The 26,262-nt window shown below is 36.9% G+C and overlaps 1 protein-coding gene across 1 annotated transcript in view; it reads right to left on the bottom strand.

Annotated features, from left to right (window-relative positions):
* NAALADL2 (N-acetylated alpha-linked acidic dipeptidase like 2) overlaps positions 1–26,262 on the bottom strand; it is a 406,653-nt gene that overhangs the window by 197,098 nt on the left and 183,293 nt on the right. Inside the window, exon 5 of the mRNA XM_033006356.1 lies at positions 14,284–14,434. Coding sequence (XP_032862247.1) covers positions 14,284–14,434 — 151 coding nt within the window. The remainder of the gene's footprint in view (positions 1–14,283; positions 14,435–26,262) is intronic.

Below are 26,262 nucleotides of genomic sequence, written 5' to 3'. Positions count from 1 at the left end.
CCCCAGAAATCTGACCAATTTTAGAAGGAATGACTGGGAGGGAGAAGCAGATAAGTTCTCTAAATACCACTGTCAAAGTCCTTTGACATTTCTCCTTCCAATGACTTTATTTTCTCTGCATTAAGCAGTAGGTGTCTGGAGCCTTACTGGAAGACAGGGAATCTGGGCATTGTAAAGTCACGTCTACAAAGTAAAAACATTTCATACGAAGATATTACCTTCTTATCATAACCAATTATTATAGGGATACCAGTGCATTAGCACAGCTACTAATAATTCAGTTCAGCTTTACTGGGCTATCAGACATCGCTTAGGAAAAGCAGCTGTAAACATGTGCATCTATAGATTTTGGAAAACAGATAGTAGAACTGACACATCATGCTACACAAGCAATCCCATATTTCAGAAGCCCCAACTGATAAATCTGACAATTACTTTATCTACAAGAATTTGTCTTAGATAGAACAATATAGGGGAAAGCAGAAATTTCTGAGGCTCAGAATAGCTTTTCTGTGCCGAGTCTTGGGCAACAAAATTAACAATGCAAGCACTTCCAGGAGTGACAACTTGAATTCATGTTGAAAAATTTGCTTTGAACACCATGCAGCAACTGTAGCACCTACCAGAATAGTATGATGGTCACTATAATTGACCTTCCAGAAAACCTTCATGTAGCTTTTCATGAATCTTCCTCCACAAAAGAATCATGAAGGCTATTGTGATGCTGCAGCATCTAATACAAATGCTATCGGACCTTGAGGTTTCTTTTATCCTTTTCTCTTTGTCATTGTTTCTCAGAACCACTGGATATATCTCCTATTCAGATGTATAATTCCTTTAGCACCTTCAAAAACTGTCTATGAACTACCAAGACCATTCTTTACAGTCAGAGAAAAAGCTAATGCAATTAAGTGTTACAGGGTATGTCATTTAACTAACGCATTTCTCACCACGTGTCATAAATACCTTAATAAAAATCCTAAAATATATTTCATGCTGTCATTTACCTCACTGCACAGCACCTAATACTGTGAAAAATCTTCTTTAATATCTGCAATCTACAGACTATAATAAGAACCCATGTTTCATCCATCTAATTCTCTCTTTAAACTTATAGCTCTCAGAAAACATTCACTGATTCTTCCAATTCAGACAATTACTGCTATTTTTATTCTTTAGATTGGGTCATGAATGAATACTTGCCATTGTGTTGAAACTGTATTAGATGGACATGTTGAGTCAGTTGAATCAGTTACTTCTTCCTTTGTCTGCCAATTACAACAGGTGTCACAGAAGCTTCTCTCTATTTTAATACCAGATCAAGGTCAATTTAAAAGGCTGCAATCTACCAACACACACAGCATCTTGTTCTTTATCATCAGAAAGACTGAATCCTTTAAGCTATTAATCAAGAGTGAAGACCAAGAAATAAAATGAATGATATTGTTGATAATAATAATCGATTCAAGTAATAAAATAATTCCATAATAGCTGCTTCAAAAAAAAGCTGAGTTCCAGCTGAAATGGAAAAACAAATTATAGTTCTGCCAAAATCACATTTTACTGCAATATTCATTTTGTTGATTAATGTTTTGGGTCAGAATTTAAACATGGAAAAGATTATGCAGAACCTGTTCAGGCCTAATTTCTTATATTTAGATCGGTATTCCTGTATTTTGTTTCCCTTCTGATCATACAGACATGTTTTCCATAAGTGTTACAGACAGACAGCTCTTACTAGCTGGACTATAAGGGAGAACATTATAAGGTCTACTCCTGGGGCTTTCTGGCTTTGTGTCACAGATCCAGGGTCCTTGTAGGCCATCCCGTCCCAGTCCTATTATATTATTATTTTTTTCTAATATCACTGTCAACAAAAAACTGGCTATCAGGCTGATTTTATTCTAAAATCTATTACCTGCTCACAGAATCACAGAATAGTTCAGGTTGGAAAGGACCTCAGGAGATCATCCGGTCCAACCTCCTTGCTGAAAGCAGTGTTAGTTAGATAAAGTTGCTCAGGACCATGGTCCAGCTGCATTTTGGCTATCTTCTCTGGACAACGATCTCCGAGGGCAATCTGTTCCAGTGTCTGCCCCCCAAACAGTAAATACAGTATTTTCAGTACTGCTATATTCAAAACAATAAATTAAAAGAAAATGCAATAAAAACTTAAAGCTAGGATTTTTCTCAGTTTAAGGTGAGACAAGACATAAAAATGTCTTTTTAAAGACTGATCCATAGTAAAGTGTGCATACCAAGAGACAAACATCTTACTAAATCACATTACTTTTATGCAAGTTTCAGTTGCCCATTTGTGATATAATACAATCATCAGGGAACAGTTTTTGTAACAGCTTCTATGAATGGCAAGTCCTCTCTCTGTTCAGAGGATAATGTTTTTAATTTTTTTTTTATCTTATGATGTTGCAGAAGAAACTGAGACAAAGTATTTTAATAAACATAAGTCCCGTAGAAACAAAACATAAAGAACTTGATCCAAAACAGAACAGACATTAAAATTCAAGAATGATCTCTGCTAGGATCACAGAGATTTTAACTTAGAAATAAGTATAGATTTGTATAGCTAAAATTTTATTTATTAAGATTTATGTTACGATTTATAAATCTCTTGCAGTATTTCTACATATGCTTTAGGATTTGTAAATCTATTATAGGATTTGCAATTCAACTTTTCATCTTACAAAGCAAATGAGAGATGTAACTAAATCCTATCTTAAAGCACTGATACCTAAATCAGTGCTTGAGAGTTCAGAATTACAGGTCCATTGTACAAATCAGAGAATAAATCCAGACTCTAGAAACACAGATGTGTTTTGCCTAACAAGATGAAATTGCCCAGAACTCAAAAAATAAAACTGAAGCTGTAACTCCTAGAAAACACTTCTGACCATCTTAGAATACTTGCCTAAGTGTTTTAAGCATGCTTCCTTTCCATGCTTTGATATGTTGTGCTACCAAAAAAAAAAAAAAATTAAAAAGCATGAGTAATGCCTAACAGTTATCAAACAGACTTAAAATCCATGGTTATTTTCCTCATTCGCATTTTGTTTTAGGATTTTTTTTCCTATTATTATTAGATAGCAGTCAAGCTGCACTTCGTGTTTATTCCAGTATCCTGAAGCTCACAAGGTAATGCTTTCTCTTAAAAAATAGAATGCTAATATTAAAAAGCTGATAAGAGCATTGAAGGACCTAAGGCTTACAAACCTAATACGACTACAAAGTAAAATTAACCAAACACAGTAGTAGTAGTAGTAGTAATCTGATATATATATTTTTAATATTACTGAATTTCTTGCCTCTTCTCCCCACCCTGTTTTTTAAAAAAATAGAAAATACTTTTATGCAATTATCTCTATAACCTTTATACAACTCTCCTTAGACCTGAGTCACCTAATTTTAATTCATGAAATATTCCACTCATACTATCTTCACAAAGTAGTGAAGAACTTTTAAAACATTTCTCAAGACATTACATGTCAGGTGATATATCTACTTTTTCAACGGATTAGCTGCACATAATACTATTGCCCAGAGAAATATTTTGCCTCTTACCAGAAAAACTCAAGATCACATCTAATACAGTGATTTTGGGAGGGAGCAAAGGTAACTGACAAGGGAATTAATTCTTAGTTTTATCTCACCTTTACACTTAATTTACTACTACAAAAACCAAAATGGATTTTATACTACATAAAATTATGTCCAAGTTTTAACTGCTGAAGACTTGGCAATGTGTGGTTCAGTTCTCGCAGAGTACACAAAATATTGTTGAAAATCCCTTTGTGTCCTGGATTAAACTAGGATTGGCAGAAATTGCAGAGCGGACTAGTTGGAAAGATTGCTGATGCTTGGAAATCAAGGAAAAAAAAAAAAAACCTCAGGCATTTTAAAACGAGTAGGCCAGCTGTTCTAAAATTAGTCTCCTTGTTGTGAGCATTATACAAGAAAAGAATAGATTGTCACCACGTGTCAGCTTTAGCTGACATCTGCTATAAGAAAAAAATTTACCTCCAAGTAGGCAGCACAAACATTTGTTCATTACGTATTTTGTAACAGGTGGTCCCTATAGCACAATATTTTAAATAAATATGCAAATCATTATATCACTATTCTAAAAGATCTATGACTTCGACGAGGTTTTAAATAACCCAAGAGGCTTCACTCTTTTTTTTTTCACTAGCTCAATAGACCCACCTGTCAGCTATGCAAAATTAGCATGTAAGAGGTAGTGGAAGTTACACACATTTTGTGCATATTCTTTTCCTAATTGAAATTGAAACAGTTATCAAAGTTTCAAAGGTTTATTCAAATAATTCTCATAGCCTAGTTCTGCACAAGAAAAACATGTCAGATAACAACAGCATCTGGCAACAAACTGTTTCTCATTCTGGCATTGTGCCCATCACACATCAAATATTGACTAGCATCCCTGCATCCAGGACTACTCCAAAAACACTGAAGAAAGAAACTTTGTAAGCTGTGTCTCCCTCCTTGTTACAGAAATTCTCCTACTTTTATGAAATTATCTTATAGTGCACAGCTGGCCCTTGGTCATCTCTACCCCCAAATATTTTTTTTTCCAGTACTATCCCTTTCCCAAAATGAAGCCCCATGCTTTTACAGAACAAACATAGTGCATTTTAAATTGTTTTAGTAAAGAACAGCTTTGCATCAAAACTGATGCAGTCTCTTATAGAGAGGAGTCTTGCAACTTTGTAGCAGCAACAGTACCTGAGCCTAATGTCCCTTAACAGAAGGGAGTTACTATGTCTATGGTTATATTGACTGTACTTCGGCAATATGTCTACAGTGGTTCATAACATCACACTTAATGACCATCCAGTGGAGGTAGCCAGGCAGAGGAAGCTCCTCTTATTCTTGGAACACCCCTGGACATGCCTCATATCTTCCCTGCTCCAAATGCATTTTTTAAGGTTACATTCTGCCATACCTAAGAAACCTCATCTGTCACTATCCTTCAGCATCCAAACTGCAATAACAAGTATAACTTGTGATACTGAGAAGCATGACAGAGGGAACAAATAGGGTAACAGAGCACTAGTTAGAGTAAGATATAAATTCACCCATCAGGGCAAGCCCTGATGGGCTGGGAACACTAAATGATGAGGGAGCTCATGGATGTCATTGCGAGGCCATAAAAGTCTTAGAAAGTTCATGGTGATGGGAGGAGGTTCATGAGGATGTGATGGAAGCAAATATCACTCCTAACACCTTCAAGAAGGATCATCTGGGATCAGCCATGCATTAGTCCCTGGAAAGGTGCTGAAAGAAATAATACTGGAAATAATTTTGAAAAATATGAAGGACAGGAAGGTCATTGGGAGTGGTATGAATGGCTTTACAAATGGAAAATACTGTCTGAGTAACCTGATTGCCCCCTACAATGAGATGACTGGCAAGTTTGAAGATACAAAACTGAGACGTGTGGCTGATAGACCAGATGGATGTGCTGTCATTCAGAGGGACCTCAATAACTCGGAGGAATGGACTGCCAGAATCCCATGAAGTTCCACAAAGAGAAAGGCAACATCGTGAACGGAGAAAGAATAAGCCCATGCACCAATACGCATTGGGGGATGACTTGTTGGAATGCAGATAGGCAGAAAAGAACCGGTAGGTCCTGATAGAGAGCAAGTTGAGCATGAGCCAGCAATGTGCCCTGGCAGCAAAGGGGGCCAACGGCATCCTGGGCTGCATTAGGAATAGCAGTCTCGGGGGTAAAGGGAGGTGATTCTTCCCCTCCGCTCAGTACTGGTGAAATGACACTTGGAGTGCTGGGTCCAGTTCTGTGCTCCCCCATACAGAAAAGAAGTGGATGTTATGGAACAAGTTCAGCGAAGATATCTAAGGGATTGGAGCATCTGACATAGAAGAGGCTGAGACGTGGGACTGTTTATTCTTGAGCCGTGAAGACTTGTGGAGATCTTATCAATGTGTGTAAATACTTGATGGGAGGTAGCAGGTGGAGCCAGCTTCTTCTCCAGTGGTATTTAGGGAATGGAGGAGGAAAATGAAATACATGAAATTCCCTTTAAGCATAAGGAAAGCTATTTTACGATGAGGGCGATGAGAGGTTGTGGTGTATGCTTGCAGATGGTCAAAACCAAACTGGACAAGGTCCTTGGACAACCTGCTCCAGTTGACTCTGCTTTGAGCAGGTGGCTTGTCATTCGACAATTTCCACAGGTCTCTTACAAGATCAACTATTCTGTGACTCTTTTCTCCTGTGCTAAGGGCACTTTACTGACATCAGTATCAGAAACATTCCAGCCACTCCATGATAGGCCATGCTCTGGAGTGCACTGTCACTGAAATCATCCCCCCCACTATGTTTAGATGGTTTTGACCATTTGATGTACACATACCATTTACCCCATTGTTTCATAAGCTTCCCTCACCACTCCTGTTGCCCTTAGCCAACCAACTAAACCACCACAACAGCTTCTCCTTTCTTTTTTTCCCCATCCCTCCCCTCTTACCAGCCCCCTTGGGTAGAGCATTCTTCTGTCTCTGAAGGGAAGGAAAACAGTACACATCTGAAAAAAACCTCTAAAAAGTACAAGCAAAATACTTCTGAAAGTTGGCCAAAATCAAGCTGTGATGAATTACTCCTGTCTTTCAGTGTTCTCCAGAACAGTTCTATATAATATGATAAAACACAATTATGTAATGAAAAAGTATTTTCCACAACTCCATTTTAAGATGATTAGGTTTTCTTCTGGGGGAATTTCTACCTGTTTGAAAGTAGCAAGAGGTACTATTATCTTTTTTATGCAGCTGCTCAATATGGTAAAGCAGTGGGCTGGAACAGAGATCAAGTCGAATTAAAGATGGTTTGGTTTATTCTGGCTTGCAGTATTCGAACTGCACTAGAAAAAATTCAATTATAAAACTAATTACATCTTTAATTGCTTAAACAATCAGCCAGCTGACTTTATGGTGCTCTTGATACCGTGCAGGTGCACTTGCAGGTGTTAAATCAGCAATATGTATGAGTTACACCGTAGTATCCTAACTTGTGCACAGGAGTGCTAGGAGGATGAAATATCATTATATCACATACATGCAAAAATACATGGGAAAGTTAACCAAGCTTTATTAGCAAGTACAATTCCTTTATTATGCATATATAGCTACTATCTGCTTGATCTTCCTGTGAGAGGTACCTAAACTGCTTTCCAATCATTCTGCTTCCGACATTTTTCCCTTTAGCTTCTATATGGCCAAAATTATTGGTTGAATCTGACCAGAATTTGTACTTTGAGACAGCTGTATTTCTGGCAATTACAGCAGCATTAATAACTAGTATCACCTACTGAAAATGTCTGCCTTTTACTCTCAGGTGTCATCTTAGCAGTACACTTGAGTAAAACACCATCATCTCCAAAGCAGGTATTTGCTTTGTACATACAAAATAAATTAGGAAAAAGGCACAACTAATCATGAATTGGGCCCATTCTGTTCAAAATGTTTAATCACTTAACCCTTTTGTCTCTTCCCTATTTTTAGGGAAATTAATGGCTTTTTAAAACCCCCTTTCTGCATACAAAACTAAACAATAAATTCAGCCTAAATTCACAAACATATTCTGTCTCCCAGCATTTCTTTTGGATGAATTTAGCTCTTCATTGCAAAATTAACAGCCAGTTTTAAATCTAAGCTGCCTGAACAGTCATATTAAGAGAGCATCTTTTACATTTTGACAAGTGTAATTTTTCAGAATGTATAATATATCACCTGAAGTGGAAGATGGTGATAATTAGATTCAACTATTAGAAAAACAGGGAAAACAGGGCTAGGACACTGAGGTTGTCTTACTTTAATATTATAACCAGAGTTCTGGAGCCTTCAAAAAGAAGTCCACCCAAAAGGTAACTATCTACTGTTCTAAGCTCTTTCTGGATCCCCCAACACCATCAATACCTCTGTTGCTTGCTTGCAGTGGGGAGGTGTCATCACCAATCTGGTATCGGTCTAAGCAGGTGTTTCAGTTCCAGTGAACAAATAAAGGTGTTTAGAAGATGCAATTAGCAAAAACCTGAAGATGACTGTATTGGTTTGCTATTTCCATGTGTGTTTTTGCTATAAACTCAGATTCCATGTACAAATACTGCTAAACTCTTCTGTCTATCTCCTAGCCATTGCTATATGAAAAAAAGTCAAGTAACATTCACTTAATTGGATTCTGAAAGAAAACATCCCCCACCTGAAACACATTGAAGCCACTGGAAAAGGCTATGAAAGATACAGGATTAGAAGAAAACACAGCAATGCAGAGAAGGGCGTTAAGCAGCAAATGACTGGCAACAGAGCAAGTGGTCCGTAAAATTGGCCTCTAGCTGATGGTCATTTCAGAGCTTAGCTGGTTCTTAAAATAGATAATTATATATTGCTACATAAGCAAACACATAACTACTCATCCCTCTACTTTTGCAAACAAAAGTCATTCATTTCCTCATCCATACACATAAATCTAATAAAATATTTCCTCAATATCCTGTCTTAGGTCTCATCTACTGCTTAACACCATATTAGGAAGTGCAAGGGAGCTCTCACAGAACTTCCTGATGCTTTACAAGCAGCCCCCCATCCCAGATGCTCAGCCAATGGGAAAATAGTTGATTTCAACTAGACTCTGCAACCACCTCTGCTTTTGTCGTAGGAGATTCCAACACACCAGATAGACTTACTGTCATGAAGTGGTTTGCTGTTTTGTGAGCATATAATAAATTAGCTCACTCGCACAAATTACAGTGAGCTGAAATATCATGTCAGTAAAGCTATGGCAAGAGTATTTTCAATCATGATTATACAAAAGATCTAAATATGCTAAACCCACTTGCAAATTGAGTAGCTTCAAAAATTTGATCTGGACACCATTTAAAACACTATTTTTGCTGGATGAGAGATAAAGCAGCTTCACTGGAAAACATTCTAGAGGGAGTCAAGCCTGCCTAGTAGTTTGAAACTGTCCGAAATGTCAAACATACTAAGGAGTCCTCTCTAACTTGGAAGGTGTCAAGAAGTATTTAGGCAGTAAGTTTTCCACTGAACTAATTCTGCAGCATAGGAAGTGTTGATTGGCATTTACCACTTACACAGTCCACTACACTTAAATTCACATTTTTTTATAATTTTCTGTTTGAAATTGAGAAAAGTTTTGCCCATATGGTTGAGTATGGCATTTGCAAGAGTCAAACATTCCAGATGTTGCTAGCAAGCTACTGCAGTACCATTGGAATTAATTTCTTCACTCCTTTTCTAATACTTTAGTGGATAAAATCACTGCATTTTCAGTTCAAATTTGTTTCCTCCCCCCAAGATAAAATTATAGGCATCTAAATAGAAGATGACATGTGATATACAATACAGAGGTCCACACATTCATACCTGTGAGCCTAAAATATCTTCATGTCCAACTGATGTTATCAGTTTTAAATACATGCAACAGCAATTGAAAGCCAGACAGGAGGAAAAATTAAAAACCACAAAACCCAAAAAACTCAGAGCATGTAATTTGATACTTAAAAAGAAATTATTTGCTTTATTGTATCCTGCAAAATCTGTTGAGGCAAATCATGGATTCAGATACTTTTTCAACCCTTAGTGCTAGAGTTATTATTGAAAATCTGCTGAAATTATTACTTACTGTGCTCAGTATTCAAAAGCCAGTATTTTCCAAAGATTTACCTCTGTATTGTATTAGCACAGATTTTTTTTTCATACAGAAAATAATACAGTATACCAGATAGAGCAGTGTAGATGGTAATGATGAAGTGTGGGATTTTTTATGGTAACCACTAAAATTATGTCATAAGTAAAAAATAAAATGATCAAAAGTATATGTAAACATATACACACACAACCCTAAATTAAAATATGGAACTGTAAGCTTTTCTTTAATCTCAAGTTCAGTCTGCCCTTAAGGAAAATGAAACAAAACAAAAAAACCCAGAAGTCTGAATGTAGGCAGCCTAAGTTATCTTTGTATTTCATTTATCTGATGTCATTAGCAGAAGGTAAACACAAACTTTGAAAAAAAATAAAAAATTCCCAGGATCATTTCCACAGCTGTAAAGGAAAGCATAGAAAACTATCCTTGTAACTGTGTTTTGTTCTTTAAAAGAACAGATAAACCGGGGCTGAGGACATCTTGTAAAAAGTCATGATGATTTATAACAAAACATTTTAGAACATATGTTGCATATGCATGGATAAAATTGTTACAAAACATTTTATTTTCTAGTTGACTTCTGCTCAGCTGGCTGCTTCAGAAAAGTAAAATATCATGAAGTAAAGGACAGTAAGGACAAACTCAGGTATGAGGCAGGAAGCACCTAAACATATAGAATCACAGGGCTGACTAAAAAAGTGGACATACATTTCCAACACAGCATGTTCTTACTTACCCATATTCCAAGTCGTAGCAGTAGTTCCCTGAGTTCACTCCAGAAGAACTGGCTAAGTTGAATTAAAGAGTGACACATGACTAAAGAGGTAAAATGCCATGGGCTTTTTATGTGCATATTTGGTGTTCTTTAACTTTTGCTGTAATTTAGCAAACCGTGGAGAACACAGTGTGGTGGGTTAACTTTGGCCAGCTTCCAGACACCTACCCAGCCATGCTCTCACTCCCCCTACTCAACAGGATAGGGAGAGAAAATAAGATGGAAAAGCTCATTGCTCAAGATAAAGATAGGGAGATCACTTATCAGTTACCATCACGAGTAAAACAGTGTCAACTACTGCCAAATAAAACATATTTGAATAGTGAGAAACAAAACTAAAAAGATTAAAAGAGCACCTTCACCTTGCCTTTTTCCAGGCTCAGTTTCACTCCCTCACTTGTCCAGCATTCCTGTCCTTTCTTAAATAGGTTTTCAGAGGCACCACCAGCTTCACTGATGGGCTCAGCTGTAGCCTGCAGTGGAACAACACCTCACTGATTCCTCATCTTCCTTGTCCCTTCATCTAAAATCAAATCCTATTAGCAATGTTTGAGGAATGCTCATGTCAATTTCTCTGCCTGAACAATGTTCACTATTCTAGGGACACTACATTTCCCCTGTGTTACTGAGTTTTTACCCAAATCCCTCTAATAAGGCTCACATGACTAGCTGTTAACAATGACTTGAAGCATGGACTACTTCCAAATATACCACTTTGCTTTATTGTTATTACGCCTGCATAACAACTCTCTAAAACAACATTACACTTGAAACTCCAGTTGATAGCATAAGATTGCATTTTACAGCTGTTATATTTCAGCATTTTTAAGCTCACAGCATTTTCTATGATGCTGTCTGAATTCTTCATGAAATAATTCCTATTCCACCACTGTACAGATAGGGATTCCATTATGAGGTACCTTATCTCAGGGGCAGGGTTCTTAATGCTTATCACAATGACACTTTTCTATTTACATACTAGGACTGACAAATAGGTTCTCTCCATATTTTTGTTTACTGAGCCATTTCCTGTGTGGAAACAAATTTGATTTAAAATGGCTCTGAAGTCTAGCAATGGAGAAATCTAATATGTGCCTGCCATACAAAGGAAGATGAAAGCAAGTGCAGCATTCAAAAAGTCAAAATGGAAAAAAAGTACATGGGGGAAGTCACTCAAGTTTTATACTTTTCCTCTAAACTTTATTTTCAGGATAATTTTTGCCACACAGATCTCTCATCTCCCTCTCAAGCTTCCTAATCCCATATGTTTAATTCCTTGAGTCTCACCCATTGGATCTGTTTTATTTCAAGAGCAAGAAGATAGAAGAAAGATTTCTTAAAATGGAGGGCACCAGTCTTTGGCAATCGGGAAGGCAGAACTGATGCTCACAAAGGCTCATGATTATTTCAGGACCGATATGACATAGAATTGGGAGAGTTAAAAACTAAGAACTGAATTATCAAACAAAGCTGCAGAAACTTTTATGTAAGTGCTGTTCATCACTTCCCTTTCCACACCATCACTTTTTTCCCTTTATTAACCAGAGATAAAAAAAAAAAAATCATTCCACTCATAGGTAGTAGGCAACTCAAACCCATCCTCAAGTTATTTCTGTACATTCTAAAATAATTCATATGCGGAAGTGCAGCATTAGATCTTTATGAAACAGAGAACTTGAGCTAAAACCTCATGGGAACTCCAAAGTTCTCTCTGAACTACTACACAAACCCCATTTGAAAATGTTGTTAACTTTGAGAAGAGATCTGTAAATGGTATAATTTTCTGAAGTTTTTTTTCCTAGGAAAAAAACCTGAAGTAGTCTAGTATTCTGATGCCACAGAGAAATTTATTTTCAGACAAAAAGAATGTGAGATGCATAGGAAGCAGCATGAAAATACATGTTTCTTACCTTTTATTCACCTAGTACAAGACTAACTTTGGATCACTCATCTTACTAGGAATTTCGTAGTAAAAGGGAGAATGGTGGTAGAAGTCCCTGAGATTGTAATAGTAACAGTTCTTTTGGCAATGTGCGAAGTGCAGATGGTATCAAAGATATGCCAATAACTTAAGCAGAAGCTTCCAATAAAATCTCTTCTACTGCATGTTATACTCTCTGAATCAAAATGATAGGGGCAACCCTGGGTATCTGGCACTTTTATTCTACATGTAGTCAATTTAACTACCTTATATACAAGCACATCCCTCGGGCAAAAGTCTGCACTCCAGACATATTTGTATTTGTCCCAGGTATAAGTAACTCAAACCAAACTGATTCATAGTCTTCAGAGAAGAAAATCATCATCAGAAACACAGAAATTTCTTCCGTCTGATCTACCTTCCAGTGACAGAACCTTAAAAAAGTTTCCTCAAGTGGTCCTTTGAGCACTTTCCAGATCATCATTGCATTCAATGATCAAAATATAAATTATTTTAGGAACATGATAGCCTCTCCCTGATTATGAATGTTGCTCACAGATTTAAAACCACACTAAATGTTCTAGTAGAAACTATCAATATATTTCTATCACCATTTTCCATATAATTAAGCTTCTTTTTCTCAAACTAGAGATTGGAATGCACACTGCTGATGAGATCATTTACTGACAGAAAACTAACACATAAGGTTTAGACACTGAATTAGCATCTTCATGTTGGTGTATCTGTTTTAATTAGCTTTACTTTTCATGTAGGGTAAATAAAACATTAAGGAGTCAGCCAGACAGATAAGCAACAAACTGTTTTTTGAATAGCTCCATGAAATGAGCAAGAATAAAGCTTAAAGAGTGTTATATTTACCTCTGTATCTCTCAGGGCACTTTTAAGAACACTGGGTCAGGTACACTGAGACACTGAGAAAATGTGCAATTTCTTTCCCACTGAGCTGTCAAGGCATTCATGCTGTGAATAGCTAACACCCTTCTTTGACAACCAGGCAAATATTTCTATTTTCTGCCATTCTAGTCATGAAGTATCTCAGTGTTGCCTCAGTTGATTTAGTGCCAATTCAAGTCAGACTTTAGATGTCTGAGCTAGTAACTGGACCAAATATTCTTGATGAAGCCTTGCCACAAACTCATAGAATGCTGCTTAATACATTTCCAAATAGTTAGATAGTAAAAAAGGTTGTAAAGCTGAGAGGGCAGCAGAGAAGCAGAACGCACATTCACTGATCTGCCAGAATGTAGATTTAAGTAGTACATACAAGTCAAATATGCTGCTGCTTCTATTTATTGTTAACATTGCTTTAAAAAAAACACTTTAAACTTATAAAAGGCTATGTAAGAGATACTATAAACATTATTTTTTCTTAAATGTTTTGAAATGTAAATTTCTAACTAGATTGTACTTGCACCTATTGACCAGAAGTTTCCATTAACAATACCATGAATGCGGAAGACAGAATGAATGGAAGAATACTTGCTTCAGTGGGGACAGATCCCATGAAACCGTCTCAGAAACCACTGGATTAGTACTTCACAACTTTTTTTTTTTTTTTTTTTTTTTTTCATGGGATGAGAATAAGTGGGAAGGAATAAGGGTTCAGTGTGAGAATACACAAACACAAAAAGCAACAAAATAAATTATTTAGAGACTTTGGGCCAAGAGTTTAGAGTAAAGGACTTTTTTGATTCCATCCTTTGAGCCATGTTGTATTACATGGTGTTCCCTCATTCAGAGTTTCTATTTCAGACAGGATTTGGTTTAGTGTTTTAACTCCCATACTTACAATCTAACATAGAATTCAAATGTCCATTAGCTGAACATGCCTTGAACAGTACTTACCAATACTGGCATAGCCAGGTGTCGATGGATCTCCTCCGCTGTTCAAGGAAACCATAAAAGCTTTATCAGCAAGATCTGTAGTCTTTGGTAAGTCACAAGGATCAACGTAAAGAAGAGCACCACCAAACCCTGCATCTTCTAACAGAGAAAGCTAAGGGAACAAAACAACATAGGTGACTTAACAAAAATTATGTCAGAACACATTGTTATTTATTTTAATTACTGTTGAGATAGAGGTTTTACCATGCATCAGGCTCTCACCACACTATGCCCTGCACAAACTGAATAAAGACAGGTGCAGTTCCAAACTGCTTGTAACGTAATACCAGCAGATATTCCCTGAAGAGAAAAAAATCAAACCCCCCCAAAACTAATTAAAAGTCATGTTTCACAATTCATGTCAAAAGCTGCTTTCAAGGACTAATGACAAAAAGAATTGTTAATTTTAAATCATATGTAGCGTGCTGAGGAAACACAGTGTTAACACTCACTACAATTGCATTTGAGATTTGCAACGTTTCCATCTTCACCTCTGTTGTGATAGTCAGACAAGGCTGGTGTGTTGGAGATTATATTCAAATGAGGTACTGGCAATAATTCAGTAACGTACACAAAGAGATATGAGTGGAGCCAACTTTCTCCCTACTCACTGGACACTTGCTAGACTTACAAACCTAAAATATTTCCATGTGATATAAATATCACCTTGAAAATGCCTTAGTTATGAAACTAAACTCATTAAAGCATCTTGAGTAGATCTTCCGTATTTTCCATATTATTAGCAGTATGACGTTTTTGCTTAGTTTACCTCTTCAAGGACATACATCAGGGTGTGTAGCACATACTAGATGCTTTCATATACTATCATCAGTCTTGCACAGGATTTCTGGACACAGTTACTTGAAGTCTGCTTCTTGTCAGACAGACAGCTTTTATTCTCTCTCATTAGAACATCACAGCTTGAGTTGGTAAGCCTTTCCAAAAAATCTATAGATCTGGTGCAGCAAAATCAGGCAAACTTCCCCAAAGTCAAAGACAAAAGCATCCAAGCACCATAACTTGCATATATCAATTTTGACTGAAAAACCTCAGGTCTTCCCTTTCATAGAGAACTGAAAAATAAGGGGATTTTATTCTGAACCAGATGAAATCGAATTGTAACTTGGCAAATACTCCTATGAAATGAGATGACCTTTCCGTGTAATGCTCTGCATATTTGGAATTGACTGAAGACTACAAGGACACAGAACTATATTAATTTTTCACAAAGAAGTAATTCTGGTATTTAAAGATTATTTTACTACTCACTATGCTCTACTGAAGACTTTCCAAATGGCTCCAAATGGTCTGAGGAATGACTGCAAGTATATGATATTTCTGGACTACACAACTCTGATTCTGTAGGATCCTGAGAACTTGTTACTATACCTCCGTTTCTCAGTTCAATTGCCCTTCTCCTTCTGTAGTTTAGACCCTTCATTTTTTTCCTGTGTACATAGATATTTTCAATTTATCGTCTAGCTGTTGGTTTTAAGGAATGTTTATGCATAGTTCTTTGTGGCATTAGAAGTATGTAAATTACATGAATATATGACATTCAGTTGAAGCCTCAAAAGTATTTCATGTTTAGTTCTGCTTTTCTTGAAAGACAGAAAAAAAATGTATAAAAATATCAGCCTACTATTTACCACTTCTGTAAGTAAGCATATCTAATATTGTGATTCACCAAGATTTTGACACAAGTCTTACTCAGATAAACAGATGTAAGTGAACCTGTTGAATCATTTGTGTAATCTTACATATCTTATTCAAACAAGCAATCCCTGGATGAAAAGGGACTCTGAGAGAATGCTATCCAGGTAAATATGAGTGTCCTGAGTGAAAACGTGACTAGCAAAGATGTTTAAAAATGTAAAAGGTTAAAAATGTATTACAGATCTTAAACATAATGCAGGAATAAGAATTTCCAAAATAGTAGGTCTGTTTATTATTGTATTGTTCTGTTTCCAACTCACGTTCATCATCAGATATTCAGCCAGGATTTGATTGCACAGTAACAGGGGTGGGGATACTATATGAGAAGAAGGAGAAATCATAGATAAATGGTGTAACAGCCAGGATTTAAAATGACAATTGTCTTTTTTTTTCCCTACATCCATATCCAGTGTCTTTTTATTCATCTCTAGTCTTATTGAATAGCACAGAAGATAGGAAACACAGATGCAGTCTTTTCTTTGAATAGTTTTAAAAACTTTATACTTAAAAATCACTATTAAATTCCTCTGTTTCACTGAGAGAAAGTAACTACACGGTTGTTATTCACAAAATGCAGCAACCACTGCTGCCATGGCTACAATCTCTAGTAAGGAGTTGTGTTGTACATGTGAAATTATAAAACAGCTTTCAGATTTCAGCTATAATTGCTGCTTTTTAACTTTCCAACAGTAGCATCACAACTATGCCAACAATAAATTAGTACTGTTGCTTCCATTTTCATCTTTAATAAGTCAACATCTTAACAGCCATAAAGGGTCCAAGCACAACGAATCTGAGGAAGGTACTGAATATTTTTTTACTTGGCTAAAGACTGTAGATTAAGTCCTTCAGGTAAACTGGGGCACATCTATTCAAATCAATGGTTTATTTTGGACTGTAGAACCAACCAACAGCAGAATGTTCTCCTTATGGTTTTGGGTGTATGCCTCCTCCCTCTCCCAAAGCCACAAACATCTCAGAATAACCTGGAAACAGCAGAACCCTTGACAAGAAAAGAGACACTGGTGCCCACTGTTAACCCTTTAATTGCTTATGGTTGCTTAAATCCTTAGTTTTGAAGAGTCACTGAAAAACAGTAACTCTTTCAATCCAGTATATTAAATCACCCCATAAAACATACTGGACTCAGTTTAATCTAGTATGAGGCACTTGCTGCTTTATCAAATGCTCTGTTGTGTAACTGGGGACAGATTAGCCTTGTAAACTCTACGCATCATAAGGCACCATTAAATTGCCTTTTAAAGATGATGTGGCTGAAGCAGTGAAAAGACACATCTTTAAGTAGTGACTAGTGATTTTGGAAGTCTTTATTTTACTCAAGAAGGTTCTTATTATATAAGGTATTGCTTGATCGTAAAGTACTATAACATCAATAGCTTTAGATACATTAAAAGGGTACCCTGGTAATACATTCAAGTTTCCGGACAAGAGAGCAAGGTAACTGATCTGAAAAAGTAAACAAAACCAATTCTTTATATGGGCAGATTGCAATAGTGTAAAGAACCTGGTTTTGCTCTAACAGGAAAACTCAAAGCTACTTCTCCGTTTTAACTGCACCATTTCTGAACGTTGCAGAGGAAACATTTATCTTTTGTTTTGGCACATAGGTAACAGAGACCAAGTCTGTACTCCACATTTGAGCCAACCTTTACTGTTGGGCTTTGGCCACAAACCTACTGGCAGATCAGTATTCGGTCAAAAGTAAGTTGAGCACAGTTCTTTGCTGGAAAGAAGAAGCAACAAGAAGCAGGGGGCCACTACCTATCACAACTGAATTGAATGTGTTTTATCTCACCTGAGGCTAGTGTACACCTGAATGAATGCTTCATCAAGGGGTTACTGTAGTGACCTGAATGCAGGAATAAACTACCAAACAGAAGTGACTATTGTTCCTCTATATGAAACTCCAGTGTAATACAGTAAGAGCTGTCCTTAAATGACTGGTTATAAACAGGGAAGCAATGCAGCAGGTACTGGCCTCAAGCTGTATTTGTCATCTTTCAGCTGAGAGCAAAGTCTACCTCACTGAAAATCTTTTCCCCTGGTCTCTTCCCAGCTGAGACTATCTTTGCACCTCCCAAGCATGAAAAAGCACAAGAACAGTCAGGTAATCAGACTTCACTCTTGTCCAGAGAGTACATTGGACTGGTTACCTGCTAACTATGGAGCCTCAGAAAGATTAAAAACATGCACATTGAGACACGTAGCTGTTTAAGAAGCGCTCTCAATTTCCAGCTGAAAATAAAGCCTGATTGCCTCAGCACTACACTGATATTCTCTTTATGGGAGCCACATATGGGGATGAGTTTCAGCTGTCATTCCTTGGGCAGAGAGCAGAAGGACACATCACGCCTCTGTCTCATCTGGATTACAGCAAGTAAGAGTGCAGAGATAGCTAAGAAAGGACTTGCTAAACTATTCTCCCAATGCATCAAAATACCCTATCTTCTCTGATCCAGCAAGACCCTAATGTCTTAAAGACAAGGAAATGAGCATGGCATCTTTTCTCTCCCTTTACTGAATCCCCAGTAACAGTTCTGTCTACAAATGACTTATAAAGTAGTAATGCATAATCAACTGATGAGTTGCATCACAACATGGTATATTCCCAAAATTGATTTTTAACAATGATTATGAATACATCAGAAAAAAAAATAAACATCACTCAGCTAAGTGTGAATTATATCAACCTACCAATTACATATTAAAACAGCTTCTCATTATTAGCAATTCTTCCCACTATATTTGCAAGTGGTCCCAAAATATAGCCAAACTGTCCAAGAACCCTGCTGTGCCACTGTCTAGACAGTTCTCCCTCTCTCTGTGAAACCTCTTTGCAATCAGTCATGATGTTAAAGACGCAGACAGCTACTCTATCAGCATTGCAGTTTGTCTTTCTTCTGGTGAAGGTCACCTCTTCTCTCTCCCCTTTATCACTCCCCTAAATGTTATGCTTTATAATGGATAATACCAGCACCATTACCAATAAATATTGCCTCTGGAAGAGTTCTTTAGTCTGCTTTCTATGCTTGTCCATTTACGTGCCTTGATCCACAATAATGATTGAACCACTGATTAGTTGGCACAGAAGACTTATTTCACAGGACAAAATAGCTCAGTGTATTCCTGCAAGTTTAATGAAAATGGTTTATTGAGTAGACAAGAGGCAGATCCTGCTAATGTACCACGCTGAGAAGGCATTAATAAGATCTGGAGAGCTTACCCCTTAATGGAATGGGGAAAAAACATATAAGAAATCACAAGAGAGAGTGTGACAGATGGAAAAGAATATAGAAACTTGGACCACAAATTAGACATCACAAAATCCAACCTTGAGAAACAAAGCTGTGAAAAACCTGTTCACTAACCCAATGAACAACCTGTTCTTTTATTGAATGATACATTATGTAAGATAACACAGTTCAGTAGAGGACATGTTGGCTTACAATTCTATATAATAAGCGTCACCATGGAACATTCTATCCTTGCTCAAAACAAGTAGCACTAACACTGTGTCTGGAAAACTTAATTTAAAATACAGCAACTTTCAAATGAATTTTACCATTTGTATATACATCGACAAGAGTTTTTCAACATATGATAAGTCATACTCCAGTGCTGGGAAAAAAATGATCCAGATCTATTCATTTTACTATAGGTTCCCTTCTGACACATTTTACTTCTCAATACTAGGTTTAATACAAATCCAGTGACATTTTCTTATAAGATCTAATTCTGCTTTCAACTGCAGTACATAAGCCTTCAGACTTTCAATCATTACATAATGGTTACCATGTACAAGTAAATTAAGCAATATAAACTAGCTGCACAATGGTATTTAAGATTTCTCTTTTACCTCATTATCACATGTTTTCAATACTATGCTAGTATAATTTAAAAGTCTACATTTCAAAAACACCTTTAGTACACCATGCTGACTTAAGCCAAACGTGCCTCAAAATGTAGTTCTCATCTTCAGAAGGCATTCATGTGCATGTATTTCACATTACTGAAAGCGTGCTTCTTGGCTGGGTTCTCACTCCTGTACATACTTACATTAATAGTTGGCGTTAGGCTGTTCACCGAAATTACACACGTGTTTCTGAAGGCCTTTCTACTGTATCACCACAATATGGCAGAAAGACTTTTGTGTAAATCAGAATCTAAGCAATTATGCCATATCGATGTCAATACAAATGAAAATCACACCCCCAACCTCTGTGACTTTATTAATATGAAAACCTGGAAATTTCCTACACTACTAAAAGTCACAATAATTAAAAAAGAACTAAGATGCTCTGGAGAAGGGTGTTTTTGGTATACCAAGGCACCAAAGCTTTAAGTGGTACATTATGTGAGCATTTATCATGTTTCTTAACTCTTATAATCAATTTTATTGATAAAAAAAAAGTGTATCAAAATATGTCTGTGTCTGGCAAAGTAACAGAACCCTAAATTAAGAGATTGAACATGCTTTAGTTACAGGCACTTAGAGAATACTTAAGGGATTTTTTTAAGCTTTATAGAGCAGTTTGTACTCCTGAAATCTCCTTAAATCTCCACACAAAATTACAAAAATTATATTTTACACAATGTCTGTGCAAATGACATCACGGTTCATTAGACAATAAAGGCATTTAAGTATCAGCTACTGACAGTACATCAAAATTCATACTGGATCATGCTATTATTCTAGCATACGACCTCTTCTATATAATTTCAGACCAAAAGCCTTCATCTTCCTAAAGCCAGACTCACAACTGCACTCTTTATTAGAAGTCCACTCAGGTGCTAACACAGTAAAATCTGGACATAACTCATCCATAAAATAACTTAATGGATATTCCTGCTTATATGTTCACTGCCTGCATATAATTATCCCCTTTTCTCTGCCTCTTTTAGGTAAACCACACAAAAATGCATGCAGAATTTTATATTCAAAGTCAAAATACATACAGAGCATTGAAACGAAAAAATATTTTAAAGTAGAAAAACTAAGTAGTAAAACAAACAATATACAGAAAATAATATTTCATAGGAAGAAAGAAAATATCTCCAAGATACGTGAAAAAAATACATACATGGACCTATTACATATTACTCTGTTTAAAATCAAACATATTGATAAAAATTTGTAGAAGCTGTATCCCCTATTGTCATTACACTTCAATACAAAGATTAGCATTAATTAGACAAGTATACAGTAACCATTTTTTAACTACTGAATTTTTCAATTCGTAGTGCAACATGAAAAAGACATGGTTCGTTAATCTGAGACACATCTTTACTAGCTGGACAGGCTACAAGTTATTAATTACTCTTTTCTACTGAAGCTCTATTTAAAATCATGATGCTCTGAAAGGAACTCCCATCTCATTTTACTAATTGGCAGCACGTAAAGTTACCAAGAAAGGGAAAATTGCCATTTAAACTGTTGGAAGACCTCACTGACATATATCCTTTTATTTCTGAAACAGATTGCTTGAGTAGAAAACTAAGACTTTGCACACTGCAGATTTGATTAGATGCCACTGTCCTCTCAATTACCTACTATAACCCAGAGTACCTGTAAGGTGCAGTGTTAACACAAACAGGACTCAAGGCAGGAAAAAACCACCTGCATACACATAGCTTAATTTTTATACTACTCTTCCAAGTTGTATATTTTTAACAAGTAAGGTGGCAAAGGTCCATTTTGGCTTCAGCTTAATTTTTTAACACTGCACTTAACGTTTAATCATGCTGCTATAATTCCCATCACAGAGATCTAGTCAAAAGAATTATGTGGGAAAACTCTATCTGAAGAAGTCTTGGCTTTTGCTGATCAATCCTCAAGGTGCTGTGTTAAGGTTAAGATAGTAAAAGAGATGGAGGACAATAGCCACTTTAATGGCTGACTGCTACATGGGGATGATGAAAAGAAATAGATCTTTCCTATTTATCTCAAACACTATCCTTGTTGAAGGAATGACACTATTGCTATATTGAACAAAAAAGACTGGGAAAAGGATTAAGCTGCATAAACCTCAAAAAGCTAGAAATGCGGACAACGGTGATCTCATAAATGACAGGCTATTCCCATAAAGGTCTTAGAAGGTGGAAAATACACTGAATTGGAATTAAACAAACTATTCCTGACATACAGTGCCATATAGATGATCAACATAAAAATCAAATACTTGCTCTGCATCATGGCAAGACCTTAAAACTTTGATAGACTTTCACAGAAATTATAATATGAAGTACATTTATTTGTGGAAAGAGTCTGACATGCATACCTAAGATTTTTTCCAAGACATTTTTATTAATTACTTTCCAAATTGAAATTGTCATTCATGATTTTAAATTTTCAGAATTTTGTCCTTTTTATATTTGAAAATTATTTCTAAGGAGAGGAGATTTCCCTCTTACATTTCCTGGATGTCCTATAGAATGTCAGAGGAAAAGCAGTAGGAGAAGGTAAAAAGCCTTAGAATGCTAATGACAAAAATCTATATGAGTGATGGGGCTCTATGGCAGTGAGGAGTAAGAGCTACTCAGTACATAAATTTACAATCAGTTTTATTTTTAACTACATTCTTCTGTCAGATAAGTGCTCTTCAAGAGCAGCAGACTTTTAAATTAGGATTAACCACAAGAAAACTTATTTGTGAATGTTCATGAATATCAGCTTTAGAAGTGAAAGAATAAGGTAAGTTGTTTTTCCTTAGTGCAACTATCTTAAAAAGAAAATACTGGAGGGAAGTAAGGTAAGCTTCAGCACAATTAGCCTATTAATTTGGAGCAATATTAAGTCACCACACTAGTTCAATCCCTTTTTGCACTAGAAGTGGATATGAGGAGTTCTTGGAACCCTTTGGCCCACCTGGAAGTGCTCATGCAGGAGGAGCAGCAACTAAGCTGTCATGCAACGAAACGTACATACTCAGCCTTCCCACAGACACCTCTCATATGCCAATTACCCATTGTCATCTGTATGGCTGACCTATTTCATTCTCAGAGGCAAAAAACAAGACAATTAAAAACCCCCAAACACAACAACAACAAGTTCTAACATGTTCCATGTGTTCTAGTGATGTCAGCCTGAATCCCTGCTGGAAATTATTCCCCATAGCTACGGTTATCATCTGTGACAAAGTCACGTTTAGATTTCTTATAAGCTATGCTATATTCAAAAGCCACAGAATGGTCACCTTGTCTAGAGCACTTGCATTTTGTAAAGAGGCCCAGCAGCATTGTCTGAATATGGATAACACAGTATACAGCTACAAAACAAAGGAAAAAGGAAAGCAAAGAAAATGCAAGCCAGGCAATCAGCACTGAGAATCACAGTACACATGCAAAGAGCAGCAGCTTGTATGGTGCAAAGCTGAGAGAAACTCACACCAGCAAAAGGAATAAAGTGCTGAATAAATTAGAGATACCATAAATTGGCAGAACTCAAACTGGATCAAGAGTTTCCAAGCTTTCATGTATAATGCTGAATCACAATTCAGCTTGTTGTCTACTAGTTTGACTGAAAAGCTAGGCGCTAGCCCCTGGACAGCCATAATAGTTGAGAAAAAACTTCTTGAGACTTCCCTCCCTCTCCCCCTCCTCCCGCATCTCTAAACCAAAAAGCAGTTTGGTTTAATCCTGTAATCCTTGTACAGTAAAATTTCTAATGTCATGGTCTTGAATGTGGTATTGAACTTATAATGAACTGAATGTTTTGTCCCATACTTTTTCCTGTTTGCTGTCTGCTCATCTTCTATACAGTTTTATCAAAGAAAAGTAATTTGTTACACATCAGCAGTTTTTAAAAATGGAATTTTGCACAATAGGGTACTTGGACAATTAAACATAAGCCAGATATACTGCCAGTTCCCTGCACTATATTTTAGGAACTTCTAATACAAATTGAGTGCATATTTTATTGCCAGATCTTGCTTACCACTGCTAAGAAATTCACAACATTCAATCTAATTAAAAATGAAATTGAACTACAATTCCCTAGAAACAAGGGCTGATTGGACTCAATAAGCTTTACTTAATATATTTCAGAAACAAAATAATTGAATTGCTTACAGTCGAGGAAAAATGCTTCATTATTTGACGAGTATATAATACAAAGCCTTTCATCTTGCTATTGCATTCCTACGTCTTCAGGAAATAATACTCACTTTTAAATAAGCATGTAGAGGGCCACTGTGTATATAATAAGTATCACCAAATATTCAGTAAACATTAAAAAGAAACAGACAGACTGGATGAATGTCCAGATGAGCAACCTCCAAAAAGCCAATAGCATTTCCTTGTTCATACTGAAATTGTTGTTTCTGATTATGTTTATGGTTATTTCAGTCTATGTTTAGAGTCTATTATAGAGAGAATAGAGCTGAAGATCTGTCATACAAAAAAACAATTACAGAAAGATGTAATTATAATCTTGGTAAATTGTCAGGAGTAAACTGATTAGACCCTTAGTTGTATTTTACATATTCTATCAAAACTTTTAATCCAAAATCCACCAAATAGCCAGTCTAGTCACAGGCCTGAGACAAATCAGCCGTATCTCTCTTACCTTTTTTTTTTTTTTTTTTTTTAATTATTATTTATTTGTTTTCCTACCTCTAGAAAGATGAGGTAAAGTCAGCAGATGCCATTTACAAACCCTGTTCCCAGCATACAGCACTTCTCACCTAGAAAGCCATGGCATCAGGTTCACACCACCTTTCTGCACAAAAAACAGAGGTGTTTTTCTCTGGTGAGGAGGCTGCGATCTCACTGTTCCAGCAGCCACACCGTTTGCCACAATCATAGTCTCAACTTGAGGGAGGTCTCAGGTGTCAGCAGCGCATTTCTCCTCACCACTCTTGAAGCGAGGAGACATCCCAACTGTGAAACAACTTAAGGACGACCAACTTTCGGTATCAGCTTGGTTGCATAGAACAGTACCCGGCTTCACTTTGAATTTCTTGCAAGTTCTGAACTACCTAGTGGCTTGCACTCAGGGGAGGATGTGTGGAAGACCACCACTTCCTTTTGAACTTCGCCACACTGGACTTCTATAAGGCAGGCAAACATTCAGAAACCAAAACATTCCCACTGCCACCTCCAGCTCGACAGAGCACTGTGGCACCTTGCTGTGGCAAATACGGTTTCCTTTGCACTGAAGGAGCACGAATGGCCCTGCTGATTTGCCCTGAGGCTGCCCGCTGCCGGCGGCAGTTCCTGCCCTCACACCTCCCCTTCTGGAAGCTTCTGGGTTGCCAGGCTGATTACGCAGGGCAGCGCCTGTGGCAAGGCTCGGCCAATCCTGCTGGCTCCAGGGGGTGGAGCGTTTTCTGATTGGTTCATGCAAACACATCAGCTCCTGCTGGGCTGGGCCAGGGGCTGCAAGGTCTCCCGGTCTCCCGCAGGTGAGGGTCGCCACGATTCTTGGTGCAGGAAAATAGATTTAGACTGTGGTATTCTTTCTCTCCTCCTTTTCTGCTAACCATAGCAATAATGACACACAAACTCAATCCTGTTAAACAGGAAGAAGTTAGACTGCAGCACCCTAAGCCTTATAACAAATCGATGAGCAGGCTCTCACCCTGCATTAATAAAGAGGACAGGACCTGAAGTCCCATCAGATGCAGTAGCAGCTCCTATTTTCAGCTCTTTAGTTACAAATTGAACCCTGAAGTGTCATCCAAAAAAGAAGTGATTACATTCATGAGTGGTAATACTTTATTCTCAGTAAACAGTACCACAAATAAAGTGCAAATAGGTGTATTAAAGGGTTTTTATATGTCACTACAGTAAGAGCTATTAAATATATTACTGTTTCAATTTAAAATTATTGGTGCCTGTCCATTTAACCTTTACCTTCCATCCAAGATGAATTTGCATTTTTTATTTTGGAGAATTCTCCATTCTTTAAGAAACAGATATTTTGAGAAAAATCTCAATCACAATTCCCATTTTTTGCTGTAAAAATATACTGCCAGCTATTCAAAGTGAGACTGACCCACCGAGAGTTAGTGAAGCCACTGTGAGTGGCAGTGGGGGAAATAAGCTCACATTGGTGTTCCTTCCAGTGGTGAGCTGCTGTCCCTTTGGGATAGATTGGGACTGTAACCCACTGCCAGTGGATTGGTATCTGGATCACAGAACAGTCATGTTAGAACTGGTAACCTGACAGCATGCAAGAAAATTTAAGGATTAAAACCACATGAA

This window comes from Tyto alba, unplaced genomic scaffold (assembly GCF_018691265.1).
Source record: "Tyto alba isolate M040663 unplaced genomic scaffold, T.alba_DEE_v4.0 Super-Scaffold_10, whole genome shotgun sequence".
Classification (NCBI taxonomy): domain Eukaryota; kingdom Metazoa; phylum Chordata; class Aves; order Strigiformes; family Tytonidae; genus Tyto; species Tyto alba.
Note: the sequence above shows the minus strand (reverse complement) of the source record. Positions and strands in the feature narration are given on the sequence as shown.